This window comes from Pygoscelis adeliae, unplaced genomic scaffold (genome assembly GCF_000699105.1).
Source record: "Pygoscelis adeliae isolate BGI_AS28 unplaced genomic scaffold, ASM69910v1 Scaffold106, whole genome shotgun sequence".
Classification (NCBI taxonomy): domain Eukaryota; kingdom Metazoa; phylum Chordata; class Aves; order Sphenisciformes; family Spheniscidae; genus Pygoscelis; species Pygoscelis adeliae.
This window is the reverse complement of record NW_008824939.1, coordinates 2220933-2235175: the sequence shown is the minus strand read 5'-3', so window position 1 is coordinate 2235175 and position 14243 is coordinate 2220933. Positions and strand designations below refer to the sequence as shown.

The 14243-nt window shown below is 38.3% G+C and overlaps 1 protein-coding gene across 1 annotated transcript in view; it reads left to right on the top strand.

Annotated features, from left to right (window-relative positions):
* Positions 1–788: 788 nt before the first annotated feature.
* Positions 789–14243, top strand: part of COBLL1 (cordon-bleu WH2 repeat protein-like 1) — a 52125-nt gene continuing 38670 nt past the window's right edge. The window contains exons 1-2 of the mRNA XM_009325392.1: positions 789–869; positions 13695–13874. Coding sequence (XP_009323667.1) covers positions 13783–13874 — 92 coding nt within the window. The 5' untranslated portion in view covers positions 789–869; positions 13695–13782. The remainder of the gene's footprint in view (positions 870–13694; positions 13875–14243) is intronic.

The following is a 14243-nucleotide window of genomic DNA, read 5'->3' as shown; positions in this document are numbered from 1 at the left end:
TTTGCTTACAGCAACAACGAAAGAATTTAAGAAATCTTGTTCAGTTGAACTTCTTGCAAAAGTCAGTATGCTTCCGGCACTGAATCATATGTTAATATGTTAAAAAATCAGCAGTGAAAAATACTGGGCGTAAACTTGCAGTAGTGAAAGTTGAAAAGGATGAGGGGGTGAATACAGGAGTGAAGCGTAGTAGTTAAGCAAATTATTCATCAGCATAGTCGTATAGGAAAGCTTCTCTACATTCCCCAGAGCAGACTGCTGCTGCTGATAACAGTTATAAAGGTTAGTAAGAAGTATGCTTCTCCCTTTCCTAAATATTTTTTTCCTACTTTATAGTTAATGCTGAAGTCCTGAACCCTTTTTCAGAAAGAGCAGGGGCTTTCTAATGGAAGTAATGGGTCATCCAAAATAGCTTTGGTGTTACCACCATCATGCAGGGAGTCAGCCTTCTTTGAAGAAATATCTTCTTCCTTCCTTACCTGTTGCAAGAATCAAGTAAGAAATGGATCTAGGGGATTTTGAGTGTACAGAAGAAAGCGGAGAAGGGGGCTAATGACAACTCTTCTATGTAGATGGGGATGAGTTTGGGGAGGAAATAACAGCATTCATTTGGGGCCCTGAATTGCCAACCAATGAGGGAGTTTAAATTAAAGTAGGACAAAGGGGAGGGAGCTTCTGCTGTCAGCGGCAGCAAAGGGGGCTATGAAAACTGCTGATTGGGCTTATGCTATGAAGAGAACTGGGATAGGACTTCTGGCTGTGCTTTGTACCACCTATCTCCCCTCACACAGTGCGCAAGAAATTAGGATTGGGCTCCAGCAGCAGCACTGACATTTGAGGAGGTAGTAAATGCAACCCTGTTCCTGAAGGTAAGAGGGTTTCCCACTTTGGTTTCTGAGGAGGAGGCAGGGAGTGGAGGGAGTGTTGAGGAAGAAGCTGTGAAAGACGAGCAGAAGAATCTGGTGGCAGGGAGGTACTCAAAGCAGTTCTTAGTTTTGCAAGGAGTGTTAGCCCGAGGTGCTTGGTGCTTCTGTTTGGGGAACTAAATCTATGTTGTTTATACTTCATGAGAAACCTCTTTATTACACCCTAGCTTTCAGGATATTAACTGCCAAGATGCTTCTCTTGCCATCTAGTAAAGAAAATGCTGGGTTTAATACAATTTCTTAGCCTGAACTTAACTTTTGTTCTCTTTCATTTTCTTCCCTGTAATGAACTAGGATGCCTTGTTTGCTGACATGGTTATCTGTGTAGGAACTCTCTGTCCATTCTTCGTGTCACATAGCATCTGTGTGTGTGTGTGTGTATATATATTTTTTTTTTTTTTAAGCTTCTTGCTCAGGATAGGAAACTTTCCCTGCTTCACATTCTCTTCCAGTGCTTAATATCATGTCTGTTCTCCAATTTACTAAACCCTCCTATTTCTTGGTTATGCAAATGTACAAAACATTTTGAAGTTTTACCAAACTTAGGTAGCCAAAGGACATAACTGCTAAGAGAAGGCTCCTGGTGGCTGAAGAGCTTTCTACAGGGGAGAAGGCTTGTTGTGTTCCAAACACCTGCATAAAAAACAGAAATTGGCTGCAGTGCTTTCCAAAGTCGCATCGCTGTGCTTGGCTCAATTATTCTTCCTGTATCTGAACCTTCAGCTGGGAAATAGGACTGCTGCAGTTGAACCCAACCTTTTACAGCAGCTAAAAGAAAGAGGGAGTAAAGTTTGTCTTCCCCGTTGTTACTCCAGAGCTTCCTAGCTGCTGTCCTGTGTTATTTTATCTATTAGCCACCCACACCTACACCCACATACCTATATTTGAGGCATGTGTGTATGTGAGGAAAAAGGGAAGGGTCTGTATTAGCCTCTTTCCTGGCCACTGTGTGGCTCTGCTTTTCTTTTCCTTCCCAACCTCTAAATCCATCCAGTGCCTGCCTCCAGTGTTACTTCTAAAACACAGGATTTTGAACAGGAGAGAAAAGCAGCAGCAGCAGAAAAGCTCAGATAAATTGACAATTCTTACCTCTATTGATGTTCAGAATAGCAGCTGAAAAAGCCATGAGCAGAGCTAGGTGTTTCATCTGCAGGCTTTGAAAAGACAGTGGTGTTATACCTGCTTTCATGACTAGGACATAACGGCCAGAAGGGCAGATTCAGGTTTTGCTCTATTTGAGGGCCCTTAATTGAACTTTTCTTACTGGTCATGGGAGAAAAACATCTGTATGAGCATCCTTTTACAGCAGTTCTTGAAAAAGATTTGAGGGTTTGTTCCTAGTGGAGGTAACATACGTTTGCTTGAGTTTTAAGCATTTGTTAGATTTATTAGCGTATCAAAGGTTAAGCTCCCCCTTTCAGTTCAAGCTGCTCTTTGTTTTCTTTTCCTGTTTATTCAGCCAGTTATATATTACTCAATTACCGTTACAGATTTACTGCTTTCTCTTCCCTGCTCTCCTTCCTTTCTGTCAGGCTGTTTTCATAACGTAAATATAATAAAGGCTAAGTGAGTCATACGAAGTTTTAATAGTTTTGAATGTCATTCAAATTTGTTGTACTTTCTTTTGGTAGTAAATCTGGGTTATATTTTGCATTTGATACTTTGTGAAAAGGTTGCAAATAGATATAAGTATCTGCTTACTGCAGAGGTATGTTGCACATGGACATGCCAAGTTTGTATTTGTATTTTGTGTTAGTCCTATTTACTTCAGAAGTCTAAGTTCTTAACCTCCTTTGAAGTAACGTCGTTGGAACTAATTTTCCACTACACCTCTTCTTTTTTGTTTGTTTTTTTTAGGGTTGGAGAAAAAGAAATATTTCTTTTGGCACAAGAGAATGTACTACAAAGGAACTTTTGTATCAGAACACATTTCTATAATTCCTCAGTAATAATAATACACTTTATGCTAATTTATAGCATAAAGTATTTTTTATCCTCTGTTGCCTGCTAGGATTCTGAGCTCTTGGCTGTCTTCCTAACAGCGAGGCAATTCTTATGCCTAGAGAGGAACTAACTATGTTTTGTTGGATGGTGTAAGACAACACTAATTCAGTGGCTATCTGTGCTCAGGAGTCGGGTAGCCTTTCATGTGTTTTAAGTGAGCTTGAAAAGGTCATCGTAATAATAGTTATGATTTGGCTTTGAGCAGCAATGAATGAATCATTTTTCTAGAAAAGTTTTACATTTGTACTTGACTTAATTACATTACATAAGCTTATACTGAAGTTGGTGCCCCTTTTAATGCTGAGGGGCACAATTAAAAACATGCCCATACCATAGAGATTTGTGTTTACATTGCCTCTGAATCTCCCCTTTTTCCTTGTAATAAGAGAAAACATTGCATGAATTATGGCTCGAATACAGGCTCTTCTGTTTTCAAGACTGCCACTGCCATGGGGACAGACAATCAGACGGGCAAGTGTCTGTTCCAAATGGTCTGGAGGGAACTGGAGGATTCATTTGCTGCTTTCTCGCTTTTAGTGTGAACCAGACGTCCGAAGATTCCATTAAGCTTTCACCTTACTGTCATGGTTACCGACCCAGTGCTGTGATTTATTTCTCTCTAGGATAAGACTTTTTAAAAAAAATTCTTTTCTTCAGAGCTATGAGGCTACTGAGGGGGGGATTCCACACATCCCATTGACTGGGAAAAACTTTTCTCTAGCAAGAGCTTTGAAAACATGTCTTGATTCCAGGGATGCCTCGTTTTCTTGATCCAGTTTATTTATGGGAAGAGAGTGGAAACATAGGTATTTTACATTTTTTTGCTTTCATTGTAGCAGTCAACTGAATATAGGCATAAGTAAGAGAACATCTGCAGATGATTTGTTGTTTGTTGGAACCTCACTGAGTAAACTCATAATCTTCCAAGATCAGTTTATTAGTAGTCTTATCACCCATAGCGTTACTACTGACGTGTCAGTTGGTATATCAGTTGCACAACGCATTTTTGTGTTGGGAGAACTTTTTACCTGGTGCCTCATTTCTAGTACCATCTTATTCTTATGTAATATTTTAAAAATACCAGTATTATTTGCAATTTTGGTCTCCTTTCAGCCTTGGGAATCTGTATAGAGAAGTGCACTGTGAAATACCCCGTTACCTCAAAAGATTTACAAATTGTTCATGTTTGTTCCTCTACCTGGAAATTGAACTTAAAATGTGTTTCTGAACTTGGCACCTATTGAGCCACCGGCTAGACGCAATGTCTATACCATATAACCTCAGAATCTTCCCCAAATAACTAAGCAGATGAGTTCAGAACCTGAAAGCTCATATTTCTCTATGGAGCCAGTACAGCAAATATTTTTCCTTTATTTTGTCCTACATGTATCATAAGCCTGGCTTGAAGGTATAACCTAAGAATGGACAGTGCTTGACTCTCATTGATCCATACCTTGATCTTAACATCCAGCTGGTGCTTTTATTGTAGAAATAGAGAGAGACTGTGTATCAAACAGTGATACTGATCTCGAGATGAAAGCCTAGTATCAAGGCTGATAGGCACGTTATATAGATGCCATGAGGCTGGTACAGCAAATACTTGGGCTGCTTAATGTTAAGGATAAATATTAGAATACTACAGTATGTTAAAACTAACTTAAAAGTAACCTTTTTTGCAGCACTTCTGGCAACACAAATTTTGTGTAGAAACCTGTATGCCTGGTAATAACTCAGTCAAGATGAATAGAATGTGATATTTCAGCTAGCCAAACTCCAGTTAAAAATTATTATTTTAAGTTCCACCTGAAAGAGAGGTGCTTTTCATGAGCAACAGCAGACTCTTCTTTGAGCATGATTTAGGTAGAAGTGGAGGTGATGGCAAGTTAGAGACTAAGTGGAAGTCTTCAGATAAATGTTATGTTTTCAGGTTAATCTTAGTGTGAGAATGCCAGACGTGGTGAAAAAGTTCCATTAGGAATGAAATGAGAATAGTTCTTAGATCAATTTTATGTTTACAGTCCCATGTAGGTCTCTATTCTTGGAAAACATCAGCCGCAGACCGAAGTAGGAAGTTCAGACATTCAGTTAGAGGGTGGAAAGAAGTGTTTCCACTTTAGAAACTGCTTATTATGGTCTGCTGATACTTTAAAAACAAAATTGTAAGTCTTCTAATATGCAGAACAAATCTTAGTGTTTTGGAATAGCTTTTCTGTCATGTGCCAGAAGTTGTCTGCTCTTAAGGATTGTGATTAAGAAAACTATATTGTTTTAAGACTTTCATTAGAAGGTGAATGTGGACAATGTATCACAGCATTAGAGAAGAAAGCAACGTACTGCTGAGGAGTCTGATTACTTTGTTTTCACATAACTGCTTTTGGATCACAGAAAACAATGTCCACAGGAAGACACAATATTATCAGTTTTGTGACTTTTTTTCTTTTAGATTCTTGGCAAGCAGTGCTGGAATTGAAAGCAAAAGTTGAATGTGCCATTCAAGACTACCTTCAGTCTTTAACTTTAATTTCCTAGCGTAAGAAAAATATAGAGACTGTTTTATGTAAGAAGGGAGGAACAAAGAAGTTTTATGGTGTATCCGTACAGCCATAGATCTTAAGCAAAGGTAAAGATTCACTCTGAGCCTAATGATTGTATACCTATTTCATGTATTATAAAAAGGTGAGTCAAAGCTGGGAGTGGTTGGCAGACACCAAAAGCATCACATTCAGTGATACTTGTTTGAGGTGAGATGTCTGGACTCTTTTGTTCGATTGTCTTTACAACAGATATACAGTGACCAGGAAAAAGCTGTTTCTGTGTTTTTCCTTCACATTTTCAGCATTTTGGGTTTTTTGTTTGTTTGGTTTGCTTAGTTTCTCTAGTCTATAGTTTATTTCAAGCTTGGTTCTTGATCTCCTTGCAGGTTGTTGTGGTTTGCTTTCCCAGTTTATCTGAGCCTTTTTCCCTGTTCATGTTTGTCTTAGTCTCTCAGTGCGAGACCCAAATACTTGATGGGCTCTAACAGTAGACAGTAACTTTACCTGAAGAAAGGACACACATTCTCAAATGGCAGCCACTTCACTTGACCCATTGCATGGGCTTCTGCTGTAAACCCTAGACTCTGCTAAGGGTAGTTTTCAAGAGTTGCCTCACTTTTGTATCTTCATGCCCACCTCAAGGTAGGAACTCTGTTCTTGAGGAGCGAAGTCTACTTGTTGACTGTTAGTTCTGGGAGTTTACCTTCATAGCCTTATGTGTTTAGCAAGTTGTAAAGATTCAAGGAAATGTCTTGGTCATTTCACGTACCTCCACCACGTAGTGCCCATTTCCCATTATGGGGTGGTCATGGTATGAATTCTGTTTTGTAGCAACTTTAGGGCAAACCAGCACTGAACATCCAGAACCGACAGAGTGACTGAAGAAAATAGGACGAGTTGAGATGTTATGTTATTCTCTGAATGGTTTATTTGACATTCTTTATCTCAAAGGTTTTCTTTCATCTGGAGGTGCTCCTAAAAGCATACTCTTTTGTGCAGTCATTGTTCTCCATTAGATTTGACTGATGGCTGGCAGTCTTATTTGGAGGAGTATTAGAGCTAAAATTGGGACAATGCAACTGTAAAGGTAGCAGAAGGTAAGTAAATTTAGGGACTTCCCATTCCAAGCCCTGATCAGAGACTCTAAGGAGTGAACTGCAATTTGCCAACGAGTGTGCCATAACATAAAGTGTGTTGTATAGAAACAACTGTACTTTCTCTGGCGGGAGGATTTTGTGAGTCCTTGTTCTTACCGACATTAAAATACATAGACTTTTGCTGGTACTAGTTAGTATTAAATTCAGTTGCTGAATCAGAAGAACAATACAGCTGTGCAGAGAGTGTTTTGATACAAGTATAGCATAACTTTTGACTTCTTGATTTAAAACTTTAAATGACTGAAAAAATTCTAGAATTTGTTTCAAGCAACTTGTTAGAAATGTGTGTGTATGGAGGAAGTAGGTTGCAGCACACAGCAGTGAAAGGTGGTTGAGATGTAGTGTAGATAGTTACAGGTGATGCTCTCCCTTCCGTTTTCTGAGTGTAACAGTCATTAAGAGGGAGAATCTCTAGAAGCTTATAAACAAAATAGCCTTTTCTGTTTTTGGAAGAAGCTAAAAGTGTTTTTTGTGAGAACAGTTCCAATTCATTGGGCAGTGTAAAGCAAAGGACTTCCAGTCGGTTCTTTTTCTGCCAGCTTCAGACTTGGGCTGGAAGAAGCCAGAATGGGAATGGGTGAATCCAAGATGTGAAAGAGAAGTCTCTCTGAAAATGAGAAAAACAGATAACCTTGTGTTGTGGTATGAAATAAATACCATTTAAAAGATGTGCTAGCAAGTGGACTTACCATCAAGTATTGCAAAACATAAAGATGTGTGCTTGCAACAAACATGCACATATGCTGTTGTAGCTATATGTACTATGATACTGTTGACTTTAGCTGATACCATGCAGTGTTTCCACGTGATGATGAACAGATAATTTAGGGACTCAGGAATTTTCTGCTCTTTGCTAATAGCACACAGGAAACTCATATATTGTAGGATGTTAGCTGTTAAGGTTTTGTTTTTAAATACAGATTTTAAATGAAATCTCTAATGAAAATATATGCCTTATTACCCATTACTCATTGCTAAATTCTGTGTTTTCAGTGATCTCTGGAAGAAGTTTTTTTTGCTTTAAGAGACTAAATGCCAAGTATCAGGTCATAGACAGGAAAAAAAGCATCATGTGCATAGAAGATAAATCCTGTGCTCATACATAGGCTATTTTGCTGTGCTGGTGGGGGTAGGGGTGGGAAGAGTAATGGTCCTATTTCTTGAGTATTTTCATTTCAGTCTATCACAAGGTTATGCAGGGTGGCTTTACAACATCTATGTAGCTAGTATAACAAGAAAAGCTGTGTATTCCAGTTCTCAAGCTAAAAGAAAAGTACTCCATGTGGAATAGATATGTCACTGCGATTGTTAGTATTCAGATTAAGAACAATAAAAATGAAAATCAAGCTGCATTTCACTAAAGGAAAGAAAACAAAAATATCATCCATAATTATACTGCAGATGAAACTGGCATTTCAGACTGGCCTGTAGACAATAGACACTATTCTAAAATACTCCATTTTTCATGTGTTTGATTATGTAATTATCAAGTCCCCATTTGGGATCTTCAACTTGCAAACTAACTTAAAATGTGGATTACTGAACATTTATGTCTTATGAAATACTTCCCCTTCTCCTTTTTCTTTAAAAAAAAAAAAAAAGAGGTTATCTATACATGTGCCCTGAAACATATAGCAGTGATTTTTTGAGTGACTTGCATTGATAACTTCAGTCATTTACTGGACTATGATGAGCAGAATCAGATAGTAATGCTGCAGTTGTCTCCAAGCTTTTTCCTAGCAAGTAGTGTTTGATCTTGAAGATGTGCAGTGGTGATGCTGTGAAACCGTAATCTACAAAGAGGGAACTGAATAAACAGGAGGAAAGTTGGTACTTTTATGATCTTTGCTTAGTGTAGAAGACAAATTTGTTCTGAGAGTATTAAAGATGAGTATTGGGCTGGGAATGCTTATAGGCGAAATTAGGGGCTTAAATATTTTGTATACCTGTTGGCCAAAACTGATGTATCTTTGTAAACAAAACAAATTAATGTACTCCGTGTAGGCCTGAACTCTTGTTCAACTGTTCCTTGGTTGAGCAGATGATGTGCAAGGTTTCGGCTGTCTGCTACTATGGTGTAGCTGTGGAGCAGCATTATCGTAATAATCGAGAAAGCATTATAGAAATTGCTTGGGATGAGAGGTGAAAGGCAAGACAAGCTCTAGAAGAAGTTTTATTGCAGTGGCCTTTTTCCTCTCGTGACGTGATCTTAGTAGAACTAGATCCTTTTCTGATTGAATGAAAATAAAATGAAGTGCTGCTTGTACTTTTGGCATATATAATTTTGTGAAGTTTGACATAAAAAAATGTGTAGTTGCTCTTTGTATAAACCAGTGTTTTTCATGGTGCCGTAAGTAAAATTAACAAACTTAAGTCTATCTGTTGTGTAGTAGAAGGTTTTTATTGTACTATGTTTAATAAACTTTTTCAGTACCTGAGAGACGGTTCTGATGTTGGAGGTTAGATCCAAAATAATTTCAGTGAGAGGGCTATCAAGCTGTCTTTGTATAGTGTCTCATGTAATTGTGTTCAAACCGGGAAGTTAAGTGCTGTAAACATTAATATTCCTTGATACCGAGTTTTAAGAGGTGGATTTTTTTTTTTTTTTTATGCTGTAGCCTTTGGTTGTGCACAGATCTAGCAGATAGGTTTCCTCTTTCTTTCTGCAGTTTTTTGGGGAAAGTGATCCTTATCGAAAGGAAGTGCTGGTGATAACTCGAATATCCAGGTCACTGTCAGTTCAAGTATTTCTCATTATTTTAAAGTGCCTTTCTCTAGTTACTGTTAAAAATATACCGCTCGTAACTTTCGAACAGGAATTTTTTGAAAATCAAATAAATAGATGCTTTATTTATTTACTGTGCCAGACCTTTATTTTAAAAAGGGCTTCCACACATTCAGATCATTGACACTATTATTTTTTTTTGGCAAGCAGGAAATATGTTAAGATAGAGCAATGACACTTTATTCTGTAGAAGTGGGATCTGAAACACGTAAAATGTTGACTTTATGGCCTTGCATTTGATTTTAAAAGATGTATTGTTTTTCTTAACAAAATGAAGTCTTCTATCTGCATTTGGCTGAAAGAATTCTTTAATGTCTTTACAGTAACTGTATTCTGTCACAAAGACTGGTGGGAATTGCAGGTGGGACTTCAGAAATTTAAATTTCTGAGAGATGTGAATGTATTCTCTTGGGAACAATATAATCTCAGAAGATGAGGACTACCTGAAAGACTTGGCATAAGCAGAGGGCTCCAGGTGCACTGGTAACAAGGGAAATACAAACTCTGCCCAGGCTGCACCAGCCTGTGTTTGTGGGACCCTGTGAGAGTGTTGTGCGTGTCCTTCTGGCTGCCTTTTCCAAGGCTAGGAAGAATCAGAGAAGAAAGTTGTGTTGGTTTTTTGTGGCTTTTTTTTTTTCCTTTCCTGCTTTGTCTTAAGCAATTGGTTAAACAGCAGATGACATTCAAGCTGTTGCAGTGCAATAGGTAGCTGGAATTGTTTATCTGGTGATAAACAGTGGGGAGCACATCCCTTTAGGTGAGTTGAGATTGGCAGTTTTAATGTCCGGGGTAGGGACAGTCAGTCGATGGGGCTGGGACCTATGGAGACAAGGGAAGATATTGTGTAGGATACTGCATTGTGTAGGATACTGCAGCACAATTTCCAAAGGTGTTCTTATATTATGAGTTGTGGCCTTATTTGGTTAAAATTTCTCTTTTAACTCCCTCTATGTCATAGCTTAAATAAGCTGTGCTTTGATTCTTCCCGCAGCTTTCCTTTAGTTCTATAGTAGCCATGAAAATAAAGAGTATGTTTTTGGTTGTTCTAACTCCTTCTAATGTTTATTTTGAAAATTAGAATAGGTCTGCTTAGGTCCTAGCACATCTGGAAGCTACCTGAACATGAAAGGTGCTGTGAGTGAGACCATTTACGAAACACCTTTTTTCTGACCTCTGAAGTGTTATTTTTGTATGATTGGGAATTCATTCTCTTTGTTATGGCTGTATTTTGTCTTACTGAAAATCAAGGGTTTTCTTCTTTTCAGGAGAAGAAACCACCTTAACCACTCTCTGTCTTTTTAGCAAATTCATTAAAAACCAGCAGCTCTCCCGGTTTGCTTAGTACCTGGTAGAGGTGAAAAGGCAAGAGAGAACTGGGCTTTTGTTTGTTTGTTCTTTACGATGGATAAGTGTTTGAAATGATGCCGTAGGCTTGGAATTGCTTCGATAATGCTGTTTTTACTTTTTGGTGCTTGAATAAAATGGTGTGTGGAGGATGCCTTTGTGAGAGAAATCACCTGTGTCAGCTTCTTGGAAGCCCCATAGTACAAAAGAGGAGGGGAGGGTTGGTAGGTTAAAACTACCCCTGCAAGTGTATTTCCACCATCCTGTCACTTGCTGCTTTTGATTTACAGCTGTAGATGTAATAATCATGGTAACTTGAATTGTTCTTGCTGCCCTACCAGCTGTGGGGCGCGGGGAATGCAGGGCTTCCGTTACCTGTCAGGCAGCCTCTCCTGTGGCAAGGCAGAGAAACAAACTCAAGAAACGAAAAAGCTGTAAGACCAAATGTAAATACTTTGGGCTAAGAATGAGAGATGAGAGCATTAGTGAAAAATGAAGAAAAAAGAGACACAGCATCTGGAAACAGAAAATGAAAGTATTGGGATCCCTGTTGTTTAAGAAGAGGTTGCCAAAACCTCAGCATAACTTCTGAGAAAGTATACTTGGAGATTTTTCCTGCTTTTGTGTGGGGCGGGAAACGTAAGCATAACTAACCATAAAGACCATGCAGATGCGCTAGAGATGGGTAGGGTACACAGCTCTGCAGTGGTGTGTGTGGGGATTCAGCCAACCTTGTTAGACTGGCTGACTCCGCGTGTGTGTGTATGTGTTCTTTATAAATACGTGGAACTTCATCTAGATAGCTGTTGCACGCAAGTTTTGACAAGAGTATTTTATCAGTGCTAGCTCTCTACAGTGTAAGTTAGACGCTGTATAAATAGAGCCGCATTTTACTGATGTGGACCGTGCATTTATTGCTCTGTGTGATTGAGCACTCTCTAGTGATAGCAGAGTTCCAGCAATGAAATTGCGTTCGTCTGCTTAATGGAAAATAGAGTCCACTAGCATTTGCAAACAAGTATTTCTGTGGCATGTAGTCTTCAAGGATTAAATTCTGAGTTCAGTTGCAATAAGCATCATTTAATGGTCATTTGAAGTCACTTGCAAGTTGTAAGAATGAGTACAGAAGGGGAAAAGCAGTGCTGCTTCACTTCGGGTTTGGATTTTTTTGGTATTAATAACATGTTATAGGATGAGTTTTTAGTTTTTTGGTTTTTAATAGCTGTATTGGTGTTCTGTATTGGCTAATAATTTCTTTTTGGCAGTTATATGAAAGCTAAAAATCAGGGGGGAAAAAGAAGTGGGGGAGGAGTAAAAAGAAGTTTGATTCATACATTTTGCAATGTTCACATAACCCAGAAACAACCCAGGCGAGTTGCTGTAGAGACCGAAGTTAAATTTGCAGCTAACGCCACACATCTCAAATCATACGCAGGGTGCACCAAAACTAATTTAAAACATTAACAGAGAGGAGGTATGAAGTTTGATGGTGAATCCTCATTCAGTGTGTTCGGAGGTCTGTGGGTACTTCCGATGAGGTCTGCGAGGCTGTGAATAGTTAATTATTCAGCACGGAGTTCTGAAGTTCAAAACTCTAAGCACTTTCAGCAACACGTCGGTCATGTGAAGTCTCATTACACAGTCGACTTTTGCAATGCTGCTCTGGACCTTGTTTCTTCTTCATTGTGAGTGGCTTTAAACTTTGTTTTCACAAGAAAGATGTGTTCTTCTAATTGTTGTGCGCTAGATCTCTTGTTTTAATTCTGCAGGACAATTATAGAATTTAATTTCTTTGGTTACGTTTAAAGTAAACAAAGTTTGGTACAGCTCCAGAATGTAAACTGCAAGCGTATTTTTGGAACCTTTGTGTATTATGTTTGAAATGTACTTTAACTTTCTGTGAATGTGGCTCCATTCAAGCTTTTTAAAAGAATGTTTATAAGAAATTAAAAAGTTCTCATGAACTTTGTGTTTCAGTTTTGTTTCCGGTGGTGAAATTCTTAATAATAGTATCTTTTTTTAATAATAGTATCTCTTCCTTGTGACAATATCAGTGAATTGTGGAAAGTTATTTGAATAAAAGGGGATGATGGACTATATGTTGTAGGACATGAGTCATGCCTTCAGAATTTATGGTAACGTAAGTATATTAAGAGATATAGAGAGTTTTCCTTTTATACCATTTTGGATTTTTTTTTTTTTTTTAAGTGAAATAAGTGAAACTTATTCAGTGATCACTCTTTGCGTTCAAGAGCACACTGCCTTGTCACTAAGACGGGAAGGGATAGTGAAAAAATTAAAATAGGAAATCAGCATGGGTGAGGGGAAAATATGAAAGCATATTGTGACTGAAATGTCAAGAAATATTACAACACAGTAGTATTGGTTATACTGCTGTTTTATTACTGTGTAGAAGTAAATAGACTAGAGCTGGTAGGATTTGTTTGAATGATTTTAATAATCAAAAGAAAAATTTGGGGAGGAAAAGTGTGATTATTCCCTAGCCTATCTATCCTATATGTTAAACATACTGTCAGTGCAATTTGGCTTCATACTGCATAGTACAGTATTTCTGTTTATTCTAATCCAAGAAATCTGTTTGGAGAATGCACAAATAGGGTCCTTTGCATAACCCAAGGCAGAAAAAAAGTAATTAATTTACTTTTTTTAATATATATTAAAAAACCCTTTTTGTTTTGGGCTTGATGTTTATTGGGCTTTTTTTTTTTTTAATATTGTAGCTACCTTAGCCTGTTGTATCTTCTGTCACCACTGATTGTATGTTGAAAATATTCTCTCATCCCTTCCTTGCACATATCACTTACACAGTCCAAGTGAAAAGAACTGTGTGGTTCATTCCTGTTCTGAGTGTTGTTAGTTTGCCAGTATGGAATCATATGTATAAAGACATACTTGACTTTTAATTTTTATCCATTTATTTCAGAAGAAAATCTAAAGCGCCGCCTCCTCCATCTGAAACAAAACCCATTGCTGTTTCTCCATTTGATGACACAGCATCAGCCAACCTCATCATGGAACAGAAAGAGAATGTAATCGATAAAGATATTGAACTATCAGTGGTCCTGCCAGGAGATGTGATCAAGTATACTACAGTTAACGGGAGGTAAGTTACACAGAATGACATTTTTGTTTAATTTTCTTTTCTTGCTCTAGTTTACTTCAACCTTCATCCAGGTTTTAACCACTCAGTAAAATACAGGAGTTTTGTAAGCCTGAACATTGAGTGTGTCCAAAGAAGAGCAACGAAGGTGGTGAAGGGTCTAGAGTACAAGTCCTGTGAGGAGCAGCTGAGGGAACTGGGGTGGTTTAGCCTGGAGAAGAGGAGGCTCGGGGGAGACTTTATCGCTCTCTACAACTGCCTGAAAGGAGGTTGTAGCGAGGTGGGTGTCGGTCTCTTCTCCCAAGTAACTGGCGAAAGGACGAGAGGAAATGGCCTCAAGTTGCGCCAGGGGAGGTTTAGATTGGATGTGAG